The sequence below is a fragment of the Peromyscus leucopus genome, chromosome 4 (genome assembly GCF_004664715.2).
Source record: "Peromyscus leucopus breed LL Stock chromosome 4, UCI_PerLeu_2.1, whole genome shotgun sequence".
NCBI classification, from domain to species: Eukaryota; Metazoa; Chordata; class Mammalia; order Rodentia; family Cricetidae; genus Peromyscus; species Peromyscus leucopus.
In genome coordinates this window covers 56,240,623-56,259,492 of record NC_051066.1, presented here as the reverse complement: position 1 = coordinate 56,259,492, position 18,870 = coordinate 56,240,623, and the positions used below count along the sequence as shown (strand labels likewise).

Below are 18,870 nucleotides of genomic sequence, written 5' to 3'. Positions count from 1 at the left end.
AGAAAGGATACAATTGTTTCATCGTTTATTCACATTATGGATACTCATATACTATGCTTAAAAATACCTGGTCTAAAGGTAGAAAATTAGTGTTCAAATCTTGGGTCTGTTAGGTAAAAGCTGAGAGGTAGAACTCCTGTTTGTATAACCAGAAAAGGTATCCAAAACCTTGGCCACAGCTTTCATGATAAAGCTTTAATTAAAAAAAAAAAGTCTTAACTGACAGATGATCATGAGATCCTCAAGCTGTCTAAAACAGAACTTAGACGTAAGATGTGATAGCTGAATTTTGGTAGCTATGTCTCCTGACTTTTGAATGCCTCTTGGTTAAATGTCTTTGATGATGGACATAAGTTATTACCACTGTATGAAAATTGGGGATCTAGGGCATTTTCCTACATGAGTGCAGTAATGAAGAGTCTTTATCTTGAAAAGACCTCGGCTTCATTATGATGTCATTTATGTCATGGTTTGGTTATCTAATATGGGCTTTTTAGAGGATCATAGGGAAAAAATATCCCAAAGAACCTGGCCCACCATGATTTGTGATGGAAAGAGTCACTCACTTTACCCTTGAGTATGCCAGCCATCCCTTAGATATTCATAAAAGCTTCTTAAAAATTCACAGTGCAGAACCCACTGGGATGTTAGCTCTCCTTTGGGGGAGCTTTCTCCAGTCACTCTTGGAGCAAAAATTTTGTTTTACTTTGTTAAATAAACTTCTACTTAAAGTATCTCTGCTCTCAACTGAATCATTTACTTCCAAAACACAAGAACCTAGAGACCCTGTAACAGGTCTATTACCACCTGTATAACCTTGGCCAGGTTATTTATTTACTTAGTTTATGATTTTTTATAGCATCTGAAAATGACAATGGCAATGGTGGTGGTGGTGGTGATATCTCCATACTGCTGGGATGGTTAGATGGCTATGTATGTAAAATACCTAGATGTTACAATGTTACATATATATTACTCCAAATGTAGCTATATAATTTAGCCAACCAAATACTGAAATTTAGTTTAATAAATGCTGAGAAACATTTGGAGGCATAAGAAAGTGGGACTATTGTCACTCAAAGAACATTAAATAAAAAATGCATTGTAGCAACTATTAGATTTATAGTAATCAATGGCACCTGAAAGAGCTGGAACCCGAACTAAGTGTCGGGATGCCTGATTACTTTTTTATTCTTTGTCTCCAGATGTTCTTTATTAAATTACTTGGTAAATGATCATCTCAACAGGAAACCTTGACCATATCGGAATGCTGCAAATCAAAACCCAAATCCCAAGTTATCAACTTGTGAAAATTGAACAGCTTGAAGCCATGAGTATTACAATAGCGAACTTGATTAAATTATTCCCCGGGCATAGGAACTAGACAGCCACTGAATGTCCCTCCACATGTCCACTGTTTTAATTCTTCTCAACAAGCTTGCTTTGACCAAATCACATGTTATCTAATTCATACTAATTTTCCATGAGGTCTTCTCTACATCTGGTGTACATTACTTTCATTATCCTAATTTGCTATTAATTATGATTTCTCATAATATATGAAATGTGCATTTGCTTTTGTAAGAAAATCACACTTATTTAACTTTATCAGTCCTATGTAAAGACAGAAGATAAATAAAATATTTAAAATGTCTTAGAGTGACAGAGAAATATTTGGGAGGGTAGGTATTCTGGAAATTTGCTTACAAGTTTATATTTGAACTGACATGTGCTATTATATTAAAAATAATGAAAATTCAACATCACATTTTTATGTGAATTTTCATAAAATAGTACCCACAAGAATGCAAATTAGCTCATGCCTAAAATTAGCCAAATTCTGTATTCTTTCTCTTTCATAGAACTCTGTATGTCTGACCAACTTGAGAACTAAACTGTAGGTCCATATCTTCTTATTACACTTAGCTACAAGAGGAATTTTTTTTCAATAGAGCTGGTTAAAATATGAAGGTAGATATTATGTCAAGGCATAAACATTTGAAGATACTTACTCATGGGTCCATTGTGTACATGAAGAGTCAAAAGATTGGAAGTTAAGTTAATACCTCTATCACAGTCTGTCAATCATCAATCCACATAGATGTGTGGGCATAATTATTCTAACACATTCGTGCATGAGTTCAGGGGGAGGAGGGCCATGTTATTAACACTGGAGAGGCCTATGGAGATGCTTTTTTTAAAAAATGCCAATATTGAGATACAGGTCACATACAATGCAAATAATTCCAGTAATGTGTAAAAATCTATTACTTTTAGTATATTCAGACTGAGAAAACCACTGCAACACACACACACACACACACACACACACACACATACACACAAGGCCTATTTTCATTAGGTTCCAAAGAAACTGCTGTCTTTTCTCAATTATCTCTCTACAGTTTTGTTTCTTTCATCCCTTAGCTACCACACAAGTCTATTTTAGAATGAAGTATGAATTAGAAAGAAATAAAGAGTAAGGTTGGGGAATATTATTTTAAGGTGTGTTACTATTATTTATGGTGCATTTGTTTAACTCTGTGAACCTGTGTAACTATGCCTGTCTAAAACATCTGATGGTCTAACAAAGAGCTGAACAGCCAATAGCAAGGCAGGAGAGAGAAACAGGCAGGGCTGGCAGGCAGAGAGGATAAATAGAAGGAGAAATCTGGAAGGAGGAGGAGGAAGAGGAGGAGGAGGAAGAAGAAGAAGACGAAGCGAAGAGAAGAAGAAGAAGAAGAAGAAGAAGAAGAAGAAGAAGAAGAAGAAGAAGAAGGAGAAGAAGAAGAAGAAGAAAAGAGATGGAGGAATGAAAAGAAGTAGCCAGAGGAGGACTCCAGGGACCGGTCACCCAGCTACATAGCAAGCCACAGAGTGAGAGTAAAAGTAAGTTTATAGAGGTAAGAGAACGGGAAAAGCCCAGAGGCAAAAGGTAGACAGGATAATTTAAAGTTAAGGAAAGCTGGCAAGCAACAAGCCAAGATAAGACCAGACATTTATAATTAGGAATAAGCCTCTGTGTGTGATTTATTTAGGAGCTGGGTGGCAGGCCCCCCAAAAAGAGTAAAAAACAACCAACAACAAGTATGAACTGAACTGTCAGATATAGCATTTGGAGAAAGGACATCCATCCTAAGATTCCACTTTTCCCTTGAAGAATTCTCCTAGCTTGGCTTGTCTGAGAGTCCTCTTTTCAGCTTGGCTCCTCTAAAAGTGAATCTCAGGACTCTTCATTGTTTATTCTGAGGAGGAAGTGACCTATTGAATCTGGTTAGTTTCAGGGACTTCCTGGGGCTATTTTGTTTTACTTCTGTCTTAAGGAACTTTGCTGCCAGATAGAATGTTTCAGTCTCAGAGGAAACCTTTACACAACACTTGGTCACAAGCTTTATCCTTTTATGTTTGAATCATTTTTTTCTATAGCTTCCACAAAGTATCTGAAAAACAGTGTAAATCACTGTTTCAGAGATTTCAGTCCACAATCACTTGACTCTGCTGCTCCTGGGCCTCTGTGTGATGAGATAGAACATCAGGTGGAAAGCATGTGTTGAAGCAAACTGGCTCAGTTCATCCTTGACCCAGGAAAAAAGCAGAAACCTACTGATTGCTTGGAAGGGGCTTAGGCCAACTGAACTATCTATAAAGGACACTCTTGTTGTGGACTATTACTTTAACTACACAAAGATGTGCTACATTTGTTTATGCTGCTTTTGTTTAATGATGTAAAGACATGTTACATTTGTTTATGATGCATTTATTTAATCATGTAAAGATTTATTATATTTGTTTATGCTGCATTTGTTTAACTATGTGAAGATATGTTACTGTTTTAACTTGCCTGCCTAAGGCAGCTGATTGATCTAATAAAAAGCTGAACAGCCAATAGCTAGCAGTAGAGGGATAGACAAGGCTGGTGGGCAGAGAAAATGAGTAGGAGAAGAAATCTAGGGTCTAGGAGAGAGAGAGGGGAGGGAGGAGAATGAGGGAGAAAGAGAGGAAGACACTCAGGGCCAGCCAGTCAGGTCACCTGGCCAGACATAGAGTAGGACATACAGAATGAAAGAAAGGTAAAAAGCCTCAAGGCAAAACATAGATAAAGAGAAACAGGTTAATTTAAGTTGTAAGAGCTAGTGGGAAAAGCATAAGATAATGCCAAGCATTCGTAACTAATAATAAATCTCCATGTTATGATCTGGGAGCTGGTTGGTGACCCCAAAGAAAGCCTGCTACACACTCTCCAACCTGTTAAGCTGCCTGTGGACTGCGCAGTGTGTCCAGGTTTCCCTGCTTTTGTGAACTGTAATTCACGTTAGGTTGGGCTTTGGATATTCAACTGTCTTTGAGTCATTTCTGCTCCTGTAAGTAACCCCTCACCATATTCCTGTGAGTAATCCCCGTAAAACTTATTGATTCACCAAAAAAGAATTACTTTAAAATGCACAGAGAATACAGCATCTAGAAACTTGTTAAACATTTATTCATTTTTGTGCCCTTTGTAATAAGACTACAAAAACAGAATTATTTGAAAGAGAATATCCTCCTTCAACATCCCTGCAATCTATGAAGGAATTAGCTTGAGTTGCAACATTCAGTCTGCAACTAGAATGCCACAGTATCACTACAGTTATACAGTTTGCTGGCACTCAGCCTTGGAGCAGAAATGTATTGATATATGACCATATTGATATATGGACCAGCTGATGGTCTTCTGTGCTTAAAACCTAACTTCTTTGCAAATAACACTTCATTAAGCTATCATTGTGACAGATAATAACACAAACAAAACACTGATCATTCTTGAAACAATGATTATGGTAAGAAGATGATCTTTACAAGCTATGTAAAGGACTTACATGACAAAATAAACTATCTTCATTTAAAAACCAAAGTTTCAGAAATATCAGAGCTTAAGGCATTGCGGTTTAGATCTGATACGTCCCTCAAAGGCCCATTTGTTGGGTTTGGTTTCTAGTACAACAAGTACAACAGTGGTATGTCTGGATGAGATTAGGTCGAGTGGACTCTGATCTCATCAAGAGGCTCATTCTTTTACAGTTCCCTATTTTAATTAGCTACTGGAAAACAGTGGAAACTGAGCAGGTGGGCTTTAATTCAAAGGGGTGGGTCCTGGGCCTAACTTGTTTCCAAGTTCTTCCTCCCAGTCTTTGTTCCTGGCTGGCAGAGGCTCTGTCTCATAGGTCCCCATGAAGTGAACAATTTACACTCCTCTTCCACCAATATGCTCTGTTCTATCCTAGGCTCACAAACAACAGAGCAGGACAACCATGTAATGAAGCCAGAAGGCAAAACAAGCTTTTCTTCCTATAATTTGATCCACCTCAGGTATTTTGTACCAGCAACAGAAAGCTAACACAATCTACTACATAGGTAGGCAGGTGGGCTTCATGATTTTAATAGAACATATTACTTCTAAGACATTGAATTACTGAATCTCAGGGTATTGATGATGATGTATTCTTCTTGTCTCTTTCCAAGCATGGGGTATTATACACCAGTGGTTAACTAATATTAATTTGGGAAGGTAAATGTGTCTCCATCTCAGCAAGTTAACAACTTAACAATAGAATGTTCCAAGCAAAATTTCTTTTGCAATATTTTGTCTTAATTGACAGAAATGGTATATCTAGTTGCTTGGACTAATACTCTGTAGTCATCTTGATGAATCTCCTTTTCAAGCATCTGATATAGTATCTGTTAGTAAGCAGGATAGACTCTGTCTTCAAACACCTCTCGAACTACTGCCGCTGATGGAAACATCACTCTGACCTTAGTGAGATGAGAAGTGTTTTCTGTATCAATGCTTGTTACCTATTAGCCACCAATACCCTCTTCACAGCAGCTAGAGTGCTTTTCATACTGAACTCATATACACCCAGCTCAAACTTCTATACTAGATCTCCATCTCACTCAGAGAAAAACCCACAGATCCTGACAGGTCTGTCTTGCAAGTGTTCTGCCCAGCCCTACTGCTCATTTCTTAGTCAATCTCAACTCTCCATTGTCCCTTAAAATAACCTGCCACCTTCTTGTCCTGATGTATTTTGCCTAGCTCCTAAAACCTTCTGCTCCTGTATCTGAGATTCTCAAAATATGGTTCCTGAGCCAGCAGCACTAATATCACCCAGGATCTTGGCAGAATGGCAAATCTTCATGCCTTCTGCAGGCCCATGCAGTCAATGACTCTAGCCACTGTCTAGCATGTAGTATTTGAAAAGTCCTATAGGTGTTGCTGTTACACACTAAAGTTGGAAGCCACTGCCTTGCACTGTTTGCATGGGCAATATCCTCACTCCTTCAAAGTGTTTACTTAGATGTCACCTCCCAAATGAGCCCGACTACTCTTGTTTATATTGCACTCTATTTATTTCCCGCCTCCCTACCTTCTTTATATGCTTTTGCCTTATCTGTATAATCTTTTAGAATACTAAAGGTTTCTTTTTCAGTGAAGGGGGTCTTGCTAATTTTCATTCAATGATAATGTGTAAGTGTCTCAATATGACACAATGTACTTAATAACCACCTAGAAAACATAGTGAATGAATAAATTGAGTTTAATTGGTATCCCACAGCTGGAAGTCCTCTGAATCCTGAGTGTCCTAGGCCTGAGTACACTAATCTAAAGATTTATTTTTATTTTTATTTATGTGTATATGTCTGTATAACACATATTTGACACATATGTGTGTGTATGTGTGTATAGATACGTGTGTGTGTGTGTGTGTGTGTGTGTGAGAGAGAGAGAGAGAGAGAGAGAGAGAGAGAGAGAGAGAGAGAGAGAGAGATGGAGAGATTTGTGGGAGTCACAGGAGGCCAGAAAATGTCAGATCCCCTGGAACTAGAGTTACAGGTGGTTGTGAGCTAACTGACGCTTAGGCTGGAGACTAAGCTTGTGTCCTTTAGGTGATCAACAAGCTGAGCCACATGCCCAGCCCACCTGAATACAATATCAAGAAATATCAGCACATTTCATTTTGAGGGCCTCTAAGTCAAATGTGTACATTCCTGATTTTAGATATCTTTAAGGAACAGAAGAACCAGCCAGGTTACTGCCCATCTTCATCTCTATTTTATTAGGAAGAGAGAGGGGAGAGGGATTTGGGGTTGCTGTCCTGTTCTTTCAACTGTGTAGTGTAAGAAGCTAATGGGTGTGGGCAAGCACACAGGCCAGGGTGGGAAACTGCCGCTCTTGACACTTGTGCCCCCTTCCACAGCAGTGGGTACAGCTCCTTGGCAGAACTCGGAGCTGTGGCTGCTGCTTTGGTGGTTCCTAGATCTTCTCTGAGTTTGCTGTAAATGAAAGTGGAAGTCACCCATGGCATTTGTATTTATGAATTTGATTTAAAAAAACAAAACAAAAAAACTCCTTCACTTAAAATATTCAAAGTAACTTAGAAAAGGGGGAAAGGCATTGGAGCAAACAATGACTTCTTAAAGTCATAACTGCATAATAACATCCCATCCCATCACTAGATAACGTCGTTGAATGCTCACTATAGTATAGTGATGGGAATGTCATTCTGCATGCTGCGCATGTGTGTTGCTCTGATTTGACTGACAAATAAAACGCTGATTGGCCAGTAGCCAGGCAGGAAGTATAGTATAGGCAGGATAAGCAGAGAGGAGAATTCTGAGAACAGGAAGGCGGAGTCAGGAGTCACCAGCCAGACACAGAGGAAGCAAGACGTGAAAGCAGAACTGAGAAAAGGTACCAAGCCACGTGGCTAAACATAAATAAGAATTATGGGTTAATTCAAGTGTAAGAGCTAGTCAATAGTTAGCCTAAGCTAATGGCTGAGCAGTTTTAATTAATATAAGCCTCTGTGTGTTTACTTGGTTCCAAGCAGCCACAGGGCCCTGGGAACTGGGCAGGACCAGGAAAACTTCAGCTGCAGTATAGGACTTGGGATGCAGTTAAGTGCAGGAGAGTCTGCCTAGCAAACTGTCATTGCTCTCTAGCCTTGCAATAATAATGATGATGATGATGATAAGTAATAGAACGTTCATGATAGGCCCTAAAGTCAACAGTGCATCCTATTATCATGAAAGCCATGGTGATTCTGTGAGGATACATAGAACAGAGCATGGAAACCTTTGATAAACTGTAATTCTACTACAAATATGCTCAGAAGATGTGCAATCTGGACAATCCCTAATTCATAGGAACATTGCCAGAGAACAGGACAAAATAAACCAGCTCAATTTGCTGCTATTTTTACAACTTAAACACAACCTGTTTCCTTGAGAACATCTAATGCTTGTCTTCTTTTTGCCCTGAAAATGGCCTCAGCCATTCTCTCTCATAATTGACTAATAGAAGTTAAAACACATCTGTGAAGGAAGAAAAGAACAGGACCTTCCAAATCCCCACCACAAAACTGATGGCTACATTAATATCCTTCTCTGCATTTGGCTCTGAATAGCTTCATTCTAACACTATAAACCCTGTGAAGGGATGTAAGGAAACAGCTTGGGGATTAGGGCTTTCCACACAGCACAGTGTAGCAGTCTTGATGCCTGTTTGCCTTTTCTCGGAATAAGTATCTGAGGGAAAATTAAGTTTTAAGCTGGGGCTACTATTTCAAATCCCAGAAAGGGCTCCTAGGAACAGTTTGGCTTTCTTGTGACAATAGATTTCCTGATGAAGTACACGGTTCCCTAATGAAAAGAACCTGGCACAGCTTCATATTCTAAAATTTAACCAATGTGAGGATCATGATGCTCGGTTTGGGAATGAGCATTTTAATAAAAGAAACATGAAATTCACTGTGCTTTGGCAGGATAGCTCCCAAAACGTCGTGAGAGCTGTCATCCTGGTCCACAGATGAGCGCCACCATGCCACAACTGTACAATCTCCCACCGATACCTCAACAAAGCTGGAGCAGAAACAAAAAATCCAAATGCATTTGTGCTGGCTTCTGCCTACCTGGGGGGTCATGGAAAACGGAGTAACATCCCCGCTACCCCAGCGCCCCAAACACGCTATAGAAAAGAGCTGCAGCTAAGCAGAATGACTCAGGTCTATTTCTAAGCAAGTGAGTAAAGGAGGACCGGGAAACAGCAACTGTAGGACGGGGGAAGGCAAGTCTCCAGATGCAAGGCACATGTGATCAGACCAAGTCAAAGATACCTCAGGAAGTGGACTTTACAGCCCATGGGTTAATGCTGCCTGATGTTTTAACAGGGACAGGAAGCTAACAGTCCAAAAACACACATTATACAGTAAATTGCAGCTGCATGGACAATGCTATATTTCATAATAAGTAGTTTTCCTTACCCGCATGAATGCCTGGTGTGTCCTACATTTCTCTCCACTGCTGTACACTCGTATGCTCCCTGTGATTGTGTCAGAAGTGCCATTGGAGAAGAAGTAAAATCTCGATGGAGACTCTGCCTTTCTGTGCACATCCAAGCTCACGTTGTAAAACAAAGCTTCGAAAGCAGAGAAAGAACCGTGATCAGCATACCTGCTCAGGGCACTGAGATGTTAACAGTCATGCGTCATACTGAAAACACCTCAATTTCTCTCATTAGATTATTTTTAAACAGTTAAACTGAAGTATAAAAGAGAAATAAAATGTACTTTCAAAACTGTTTTTAATAAAATTAAAAAATGATTTAGTAACTTCAAGTTTTCATTATTAGCATCTTTAGTTATTTGCTTAAGTCTTCCACATGTAAGGATGTGAAAACCACACTATCAAAATCACTACTAAGGATACAAGTCTTTGGAGTCACTTTTGTCTAGTCTACACAGCACCTGGTGACGGAAGTGTAGACAGAGCTCTGAGCTCCAACGTTGCTCAGGATGAATCTATTTTGTGTGATTCAAGGCTAACTTCAAATACAGTAAGATTTACTTATGTCTGTTTCTTATTGGAAGACTTGATATTTTTAATTTTCCTATATAAAGTGGAAATACAGGTCATAAGCCACACCATTATAAAATGGTTTACAAAAAAAAACAAAAAAAAAAAAAAAAACTTTCAGTCAAGTCGAATCACAATTATTCATCCTCTGACTTAACTACTCATACTTTGACACAAAGTTTCAACAATTCTAGTGGTTTGAAGGGTTGATTTCAAATCTGAAATAGTAAATATTTAGCTGAAAAAGAAGATCCTCAGATCAGAAGGAAAAAAATGGGAGATTAAAAAAGTCATAAAATCATCCAGGCAGATTATAGCAAGGAAGTAAGCCCCATTTCCTGAATCTAAGTGGGCTCTTTACAAAGTGAGTGAAGCCCAGCACTCCACTGAGTTGCCCTCACTGCTCAGGAGTAGTGATGTGTAAGTGCAATACTAAAGGATTTATATATTGCCTGCATCATTCATTTATATTTTAAGAGCAACTTACATTTCTGAGGTATTTTATCCACTCATTTCAAAGCAACATAAGCATAAAACCTGCCTTGCTCTTACACTTATTTTCAAATAAATCTTTCAACCGTCATTGAACTTAGAAAATAAAGTCCAAATCAACTGACTTCAAAATTTCAATAACTATAATTTAATAACCCAGAGGGCTGCAGTTGAAGTAGCCATCTATAGATTCATCACTTGAGTCCAAAGCAAAGGTAAAGGAAAAGAGGAAAATAAAAGCCTATTCCATCAAGAGGCAGAACACATTGGCTTCAAACAACCCTCCTGTGTGGATTATTCTTAACAAGGAATCATTTGATGACAATTATAAAGCATGTTTTAGAAGAACACTGTTACTATTTATGAGTTCCATATATTTGTTATCAGATATTAAGAGAAATATCCAGTGCAATTAGGTTGGAAGAACAAGGAACGAGCCGTATCCATTCATGTGTATCTTTCAGATAATCCATCTGAAATCCATCTTGTCTATGCTAATGTGTAATTCACTCTGGGTCACACTCCCCAGGTGCCAATAACCAGATGAGGGTTTACACATCTTCTTATTACTCCTGCTCTGGCCAAGGCTTTTCAAGAGCATTATTAAAAATGAGTCTCATAAAGTACAGATGCTGGTTCATCCTGCCTATTACATAACGGACTTGTTCAGACTGGAACCTCTATTATACATACAAAGTTTGGCTCAATAAGTATTTGATGGCCTCTATGATCTTCATATAAAAGCAGCCTATAAGGTTATTGCACAATCAATTTCACAAATTACTAATATCCAAATTATGATAATTCCAGGTATATGTATAACTTATGGTGGGCCACATTTATTAGTAGCTATTCTAATATTATCTCTGTGTGTGTGTGTTAAATAGTTTCTATTAACTACTCTCTTGGATGATCCATATCAATGCTATATTCTATATGGCAGACAGTTAGGAGTTCCCTGTATATAGAAAATGGGCACAGTTCTCAGAGCTAATGATGGCTGCACATTATATGTATATGTATATATATATGTATATATGTATATATGTATATATATATATATATATATTCTCCAGGTAAGCTTTTTTATCCAAATATGGGAGCATATATTTTAAGAAAGATAACCTTGTGCCTCTTATTCCTTCCTACCTACATTAGCTCCAAGTTTTATGAGCTCAGTATGGCTGAAAAATGTAATTCAGTAGTGTGGCACCTGCCCAGAATCCCCAAGGCCCTCGGTTCCGTCTCCATTACTGCTAGAAAAGTAGTAATAATGATAAAAATGGTGCTCTGTCAAACTGAGTGTGGTGTGGTCTTTTGATTCTGAAGATTTCCCAGTTTAAGCAGAGAGGGTTCAAATTTAACTAATGCTGATGGTCCCAGCACTGCCTTTTGACATAAGTGCTAAGCCTTCTCTGTGCCCTGTCTACTAGAAGAACTTGAGAACAAAAAAAGACAGACAAAAGGTGCAAATCAAAAAATTACGCTATTCTTCTCTAAAGAAGTGTCAGATCTCATGGCACAAGCAATGGGGGCCCACAGTTGACTTCCAGGTCAAAGAGCGAGAATCCACTCCAGTGAGGCGTGAGCTCGGTGGGGCACACTTACTGATGTAGCCTGGGACCTCTTTGCCCTTATATGAGAAGCAGAGTGTTAGATCCATGCACACAGAGGGAAGTCCATTCTCAGTGCAGTCCAACTTCGTTCTATTTACTGACTCGGGATGGCTTAAAGATGCTTCAACAATCACTACAGGCCTTGTCCTAAGAAAGCAATAAAATTACTCATATTAGTTACAGAATTGTTTTACTTTAAGACAATAATTACATTCCCAACAACCAAGCAATGACCTTAAAATGCTTACACAGTGGTATGTGGATACATGCTTGATTATATTTTGTGTACAGATCAAGAGTTTTCATTTAAATATAGGAAACCATCAACTTTATCTGATGATCTGTTTGATTATTTCTAGGCAAGGCAAGGAAAATACCCCAAAGTTTAATAATAAACCTTGAGAATACCTAAAGGGGCATCAGCAGGACCACTACTTTTGAAACCTGCCCCCCCCCATTGACTACAATTAGGCCCTATTGTCAGTAAACGGTGGACGCACATCCCCCTCACCTTAGCAACACTGCAGAATCAGACCGAAAAGCACCAACTGCTACATCTGGAGGGGAAAAAAAGCATAGATTAATGATCACCATTAGTTAAAGAGAATTACCTTGCAGCCACTAATAGTTAACTGCGTATCACCTTTTGACTGTATCAAAACACCATTTACAGAAAATTAACTAGAAAAGACAAGCTAGCATCCTCAGATCCATTTCCCCAAATGTCTGAATCTATTCACTCAGAAATAGTAGCGATCCTTTCACAAGAAAGCAAAGAAAATGCATGCTAGAGACTTGTGACATTCCTGCCAAAAGAAATGTAATGCTTTGAGTTAGAAACATTCATCTAGAAGGCTGCTTTCACATCTTTTAAAACAGATTTCTCCTTTCTTTTCATCACAACACACTTTGATTGATTTCTTAGGTACTTCCTTCTTTCTCAAGAACAAGGGCTCTAACATTAAGTCATGCACAGTGTAAAACTGATGAATTACTTGATCATTTCAGACCCAGCTTCAAACCTTAAAAATTTAGAAACATAATTACAAGTGACCTGAAGTCCTACACATTGGTTTTCCATGTTCACAATAAAACAACATCCACAAAGGTGCTTTCTTTGGTCCAGAAATTGGACACATTCTCTACTCACCAACATATCCATTGTTATCTGCATCAATTTTTCCTGAGATAGATTGTCCAAACATCCTTAGTGATTCACTGATTTGAAGTCCTTCAATTCGCTAAGAAAAAAAGATGGGGGGGGGGGAATTTTGAGAGGAAATAGTTATTGAATGTCTAATATTTCCAAGATGTTAGCTTAGTTAAATAATGGATCTTCTGAGGCTTGCCCTAGCACAGTAACTCACAAAATGCATTCTAGATAAACCAAACCCTTTAAGAGAGGCAAAATTTTCTACATTGAAATACAGCTGAAATCTATTTTGTTATTAAAAAATTATGTTGTGAAAAAGGCAACATTTTACAGTATAATTCTTAGTATTTCCAAAATAATTCTTACTATGTCTTTGAATTTTTTCAAGTTCTGCCTCTGCTTCCCTAATCAGCATGAATAAATAAACAAATTATTTGGGAAATAAGGTGTCTGTTATTATTTACCAGTTCCTACGATTCAGATTTATGATGAGAGCCTTCTGGTTTAGACAGATTGCTTCTTAACATTTAAGAACATCCCCTGTTATCAGTCTCTTCTATCTATTTCATTTCATGTCCAGACACTGAATTAAAAATACATGGTTGTTGTTCACAGTGAGAAAAACTCAGTATCTTTTACTTGACATGTATCTAACTTCCCTATGAAATTTAGAGAGCCATTTAACCACCTAGCTAGTGAATCTTTGGAAAGACTTTTCTTCTCAGAATTTGAATGTAGGCCTTTTTATGCACTGAAATGCTCTGAGTTTTCAAGATACAGAAGTGAAATGAGAGTTTTGTCATAAAATTGTATTGAGATGTTATCAATTTAACTACTGTACACTGAAAGAAACATGGTCTAGCTCTGTGAGGCATGAAGCTTTAACTGCAGGAAAGTACAGCTCTGTCCAAATAGGCATACTTGGAAAAGCATGGCCACTGCCTTAAGAAAACATAAGATGTCTCACTCACACAGACATGAGTAAGTAATAAGCTAAAGACAAGAATCAAAATGGACTAGAACTCTGTGGAAATAAATGGTTTAGAGAGAGTCATCTTGAGAGTCACTTAAAATAGGATCATTTACCAATATTATATGGCGAAATAAAATGTTAAGTACTTGAAAGAGAAAAGCAGTCCACATTACCAGTCAAATGACAAGGGTACATTAATCACCACTGCCTCTTTGGAAGACCAAATACTGTCTTACCTGTGAGTAGGTGGATGAGATCCCATCTGCTCGGCCATTGTAAATGTAGATAGCACCTCGCAAATCATCTTCCTGTGGTGCACCAATAGCAACATCTGTTGGATTTAAACAGTACAAAAATTAGAAATTCTTGATACCAAGAATGAACTTTGAAAACTAGTCTTCATGATCCTAAAGGCATATGGCATAATATAAAAACTCCCTCTTACAAAGAAATTCAACCACTCTTCTGGAAAAAAATAAAACACTTAGATCACAATGTTCAAGATAACATAACAGCCTGTGCATGGAAAATAAGAGTGTGGATGGTGGTGAAGGGCACTTTTTCAGAATGATTAGCTTGCAGGGGCTCCAGACATACCTTTGAATGCCCACCATAGCTCTGCTGTACCCTGTTATTCTATGAACCACCAGTGTTTAATATGTGTCTTGGTTTCTTCACTCACAGAATAAGAACACAAGATGCATGCTTAGTATGACAGGATAAAAACATTGGCTGCATAGAACAGCATCTGACATGTTATAATATGATATTGTACAACCTTAGTTTTGAGCTTCTAGACTTTTCTATTCCTTTAAAATGATTTCTGGATCAATTCTTCTTCCAGTGATATATATTAGGGATACACACACATGATAAATAGGATTTCAGAAAATATCTTGTTTTGAAAAATAATGACAGAATGAATTTATTGTGATTCATATTGGATTATGACACTGGGAAAAGAAATTAATAATAGCTGCAAGACCACTTCATTGTTAAGCCACATGACTCTATGTAGGTATGTTAATATATCCATTAATGTGCAATGCTTTTAATTATTTTGACTGAAATCTAAAGAACAGAAAGTTTATTCTTATGATATCACTTACTATTGTCTGGAATTTTTTTTTCACAATCACAGTGGTAATTCTGACTGCTTTTAAATACAAACTGTATTTTAATTATCAATGATAATATCAAGAAGACACAATTCTAAACCAAGAAAATAAATATTAAGAACTTAGTTGCTAAATTATAGGAAATTGCTGCACTCTGGGAAATTGTACAGTCTCCTCTCTCACATATTCATCATATGTGCACAGTTTTGTCAGATCAATTAACTCTCAGTAATAAACTGAGAGGGGCTCTTCATTGAGGCAGGTATTTCTATAGCAAGGCTGATGTCCAGGCAGCGTACATGGTTAAGACAGTGCCATTTATTTAATCATGGAAATGCTTCCGTATCAGTAGCCACTGCCTTGGTTCTCACACCTGACCCTCAGCATTGCTATCTGGGACTCTCTCTGGGACTCTTCCAAATCCTATAGCAAAGCAGGATCCAGACAGGGTGTTCCTGGCATAACAGGGGTCACCAAAATGTGCTCCAGATTTGGAACCAGACTAAGTTGGGTTTGGTCAGGTTCCGGATTATACTGGTAGTTAAATGTCATTGTCCAATGATATATACCCTTTGTATTTTCTTTCCAAAATCAGTATCCTTTTTAAAATAGAAAAGTGATGAATATCACAGTTTGATAGGCATCATTTTTAGAGATGTGTAAAGAATTATGCTACTTATAAATAATGGTATCTTTAGAATCAATAAAATGTTTTGACTATCACTCTCTAATTAACCATGGTAAAGATCAATAACTGACAATTATAACTGACATAACACTATAAAAAACTAGACAGCAGACCGTTCTGGCCCCATTTTCAATAGAAAGGCAAAGAGCACAACACTATAAGCATGGTCTCTTCTTTGAACTATTTTAAATGTGGAAATCAAATGCAAAATTTGAGTTTTAATTACCTTCAAAGCCATCATTATCAATGTCACCAAGACTTGCTATGGACTCCCCAAATCTTGCGGCATATTTGTCACCTCCGATGAGCGCTGATTCCATTTCATCCATTACAGCTCCCTGGGTAGAAATGGGAAGAGAGGTGTCATTACAAAACTCCCTGACAACTTTACACATGATTTACTGCTATAATTGGATATGGATTTTTTTCTAATGCGTCAAACCACAGATTGAGCTTTAGTACACACATCTCAGTTCAATTCGATAAATATTTATTAAGTCAACACATATAATAGCATGATTAGAGCTCAGAGGACATAGGAAATTGTCTAACTCATGATCCCTAGCTTTCAAAATCCAATAAATCATTTTGATAATTCAATTTAACAAATATTTATTGAGCTCTTGCTAAAGACAATGCACTGTGCAGAGCAAGCAGGTGAAGGGGGTCAAGGAGGAGTATATCTAAAACACTGTTTCCTCCAGGAACCATGGCTACAAGGAGGGCTTAAACACATGCATGTACATGATGTACATGTACAAATTGCTTCACACTGATGAGAAGATAGGAAAATAATTCTAAGTGAAGCAAGGGAGAAATTCCACTAGGGAGCAGGAAGGAGAGACGACCTGAGAGAGTCTTCACAAAGTGTCCACGCAAGATGGCTACCACAAAGAAGGCATAGTTCTGATATGCAGGAAAAGTGATTGGCAAAACACATTACATGTATGAGAGGTATATATAGAATGAACAAGTCAACAAAAGACAAATTGCTACATCCACAGTATATAGCAATTTGAATAAAAAGGAAATTTACTCTTTCTGAAGTGAACAATAGGAAGCCATGGGAGGTCTCTGAGAGTAAAGAGTGACATTGTTTAAGCTGGCCTTTGGAATCTCTGAAGTTGAAGGTGAGTTGTTACATATATATGTAATATATATAAGATAAGCTAATGATGCTGTGATAATGAGCTCTGATCATTTCAACCCCATGTTTTAAAAACAAATCCCACATGCTACTTATATATCTCATCTTCTTCTCAGGCACAATCATTCTTCATTCCACAAATACACACTCTATGCTTTGCCAAGTGTCCTTCTCCTTTTCTTGCATAACGAGAAATACATGTGTTTTTCTCTCTCAAATACTACTTCTTTCTTAAAATATTTTTGGCCCAAAGTAAATCATGCCTATTTTTCATGTACTTATCACTTGCCATTTACCATGTTGTACTCCAATGCCCCCCCCCCCATGACTGGCATCTCACCCAATCCTGAAGTTGAGGGGAAAGGTCACAACTAGGATTATTTTCAGCTTTTTTCATACTTTGTTCCATTCTCGACTCTCACAAAGGGCCACATTTTTCTAAATGAATTAAAAAATTTGAATTTATCTCTATAGATACAATCATTTGCATCCCTATGGCATGGGATTAAATCTGAAGACTGAGGGATGAAATGGAGTAGCTCCTCAGGAGAGAACTAAAAGGAAAGGAGGCAGGGCTTCAGAGAAGACAACTGATGTATAACCTTAAGACAATGAATGCTGTTATAGAAGAGTTCAAGAGAAGTGAGTGGTGATTGCTCTTGTTCAAGTATTCTACAGTCATTGAGAATGGCAAGCGAGTACTCACTGGGGACCCCTGAGAGCTATTTAGTAGATTAGGTCAAGACCCAAGTCATTTAAGTGATCTTCTTTCTTTCAGTTCATTGAAAATAATTCTGGAGTGCCTGCCTGTCTAGGACTTCTATGAGCCATGAAAAAAATAAAAGCAAGGGTAAACAAAACAGATGATTCCTCTCCCTTGCAAGCACAGGCAAGAACAGGTAAAGAAAATATTATGCTTCTTAGTGTCTAGTGCCATTTCAGAGAGTTTAGAAATAGGTTAAATGTGAAGAAAGGAAGAGAAATCCACACTACAGGATTTAACAATCGAAACTGATTACTAAAGTGATCCCAGCATCCAGCTGCAGTGCTTCTGGGTAAGTCAGAGGCAAGGGAAGAAGGTAGCCTAGTGGGCAGGCTCTTCCTTTGTTCTCTGAGCATTTCTTTCATCTGTTTTCGTAATTGGATGATCTAAGATTGCAGTGGGGGAATGTTCCTTTACTTTCCAGGTGGTTTTTACTGTTAAACTATTTTTTAACTTCCTTGTTAAGAGAAACTTATCAGATATTTATCACAAGGGACAAGTGAGAGACACTTGCTGAATAAGGATCTATTAAATACAAGGAAGCCTGTCTGTGAATGGATAAGTGTGGAACATGTGGTACAAGACTGTTTTTTGAGAGATCACTGTCCAGATGATAATATTCCTTTTCTATAATAAATTTTAGTTTAGGAAATCTCTGCATATGTAACTCCTCTAGTCTAGACTTAGAATGTGGGGATGCTTCCATCCTCATAAGACTGGAAGCCTTCTCTTTTGCATTGTATAGAGTTTAGTTTGATGTTTGAAATGAGAACTTACCAAATTCTCTGAAATTTTTGAGTCAGCAAAGTTACAAGCACACTTTGCTAAATCTCAACTAAAAGATGCTGTGTCCCAAGACATGATCAGCCTGATCTTTTTTTCAAACCAAAGGAGCAAAGAAGGTGCCACTAAGTATCTGATCTTTGCTTGATTTAATGTCAAGAAGCAGAGCTGTTCAGAGAAGGCCAGAGCTCTAGAGATTGAATCAAGGCACCTGTTTCCACTACAAATGCTGCTCATGACTTGAAG

The 18,870-nt window shown here is 37.8% G+C and overlaps 1 protein-coding gene across 1 annotated transcript in view; it reads right to left on the bottom strand.

The window, feature by feature from the left end:
• Positions 1-18,870, bottom strand: part of Itga4 (integrin subunit alpha 4) — a 72,647-nt gene that overhangs the window by 29,689 nt on the left and 24,088 nt on the right. The window contains exons 10-15 of the mRNA XM_028884598.2: positions 16,158-16,269; positions 14,362-14,456; positions 13,150-13,240; positions 12,511-12,556; positions 11,992-12,146; positions 9,300-9,454 (exon numbers count right to left, since the gene is read on the bottom strand). Of these exons, the coding sequence (XP_028740431.1) occupies positions 9,300-9,454; positions 11,992-12,146; positions 12,511-12,556; positions 13,150-13,240; positions 14,362-14,456; positions 16,158-16,269 (654 nt within the window). The remainder of the gene's footprint in view (positions 1-9,299; positions 9,455-11,991; positions 12,147-12,510; positions 12,557-13,149; positions 13,241-14,361; positions 14,457-16,157; positions 16,270-18,870) is intronic.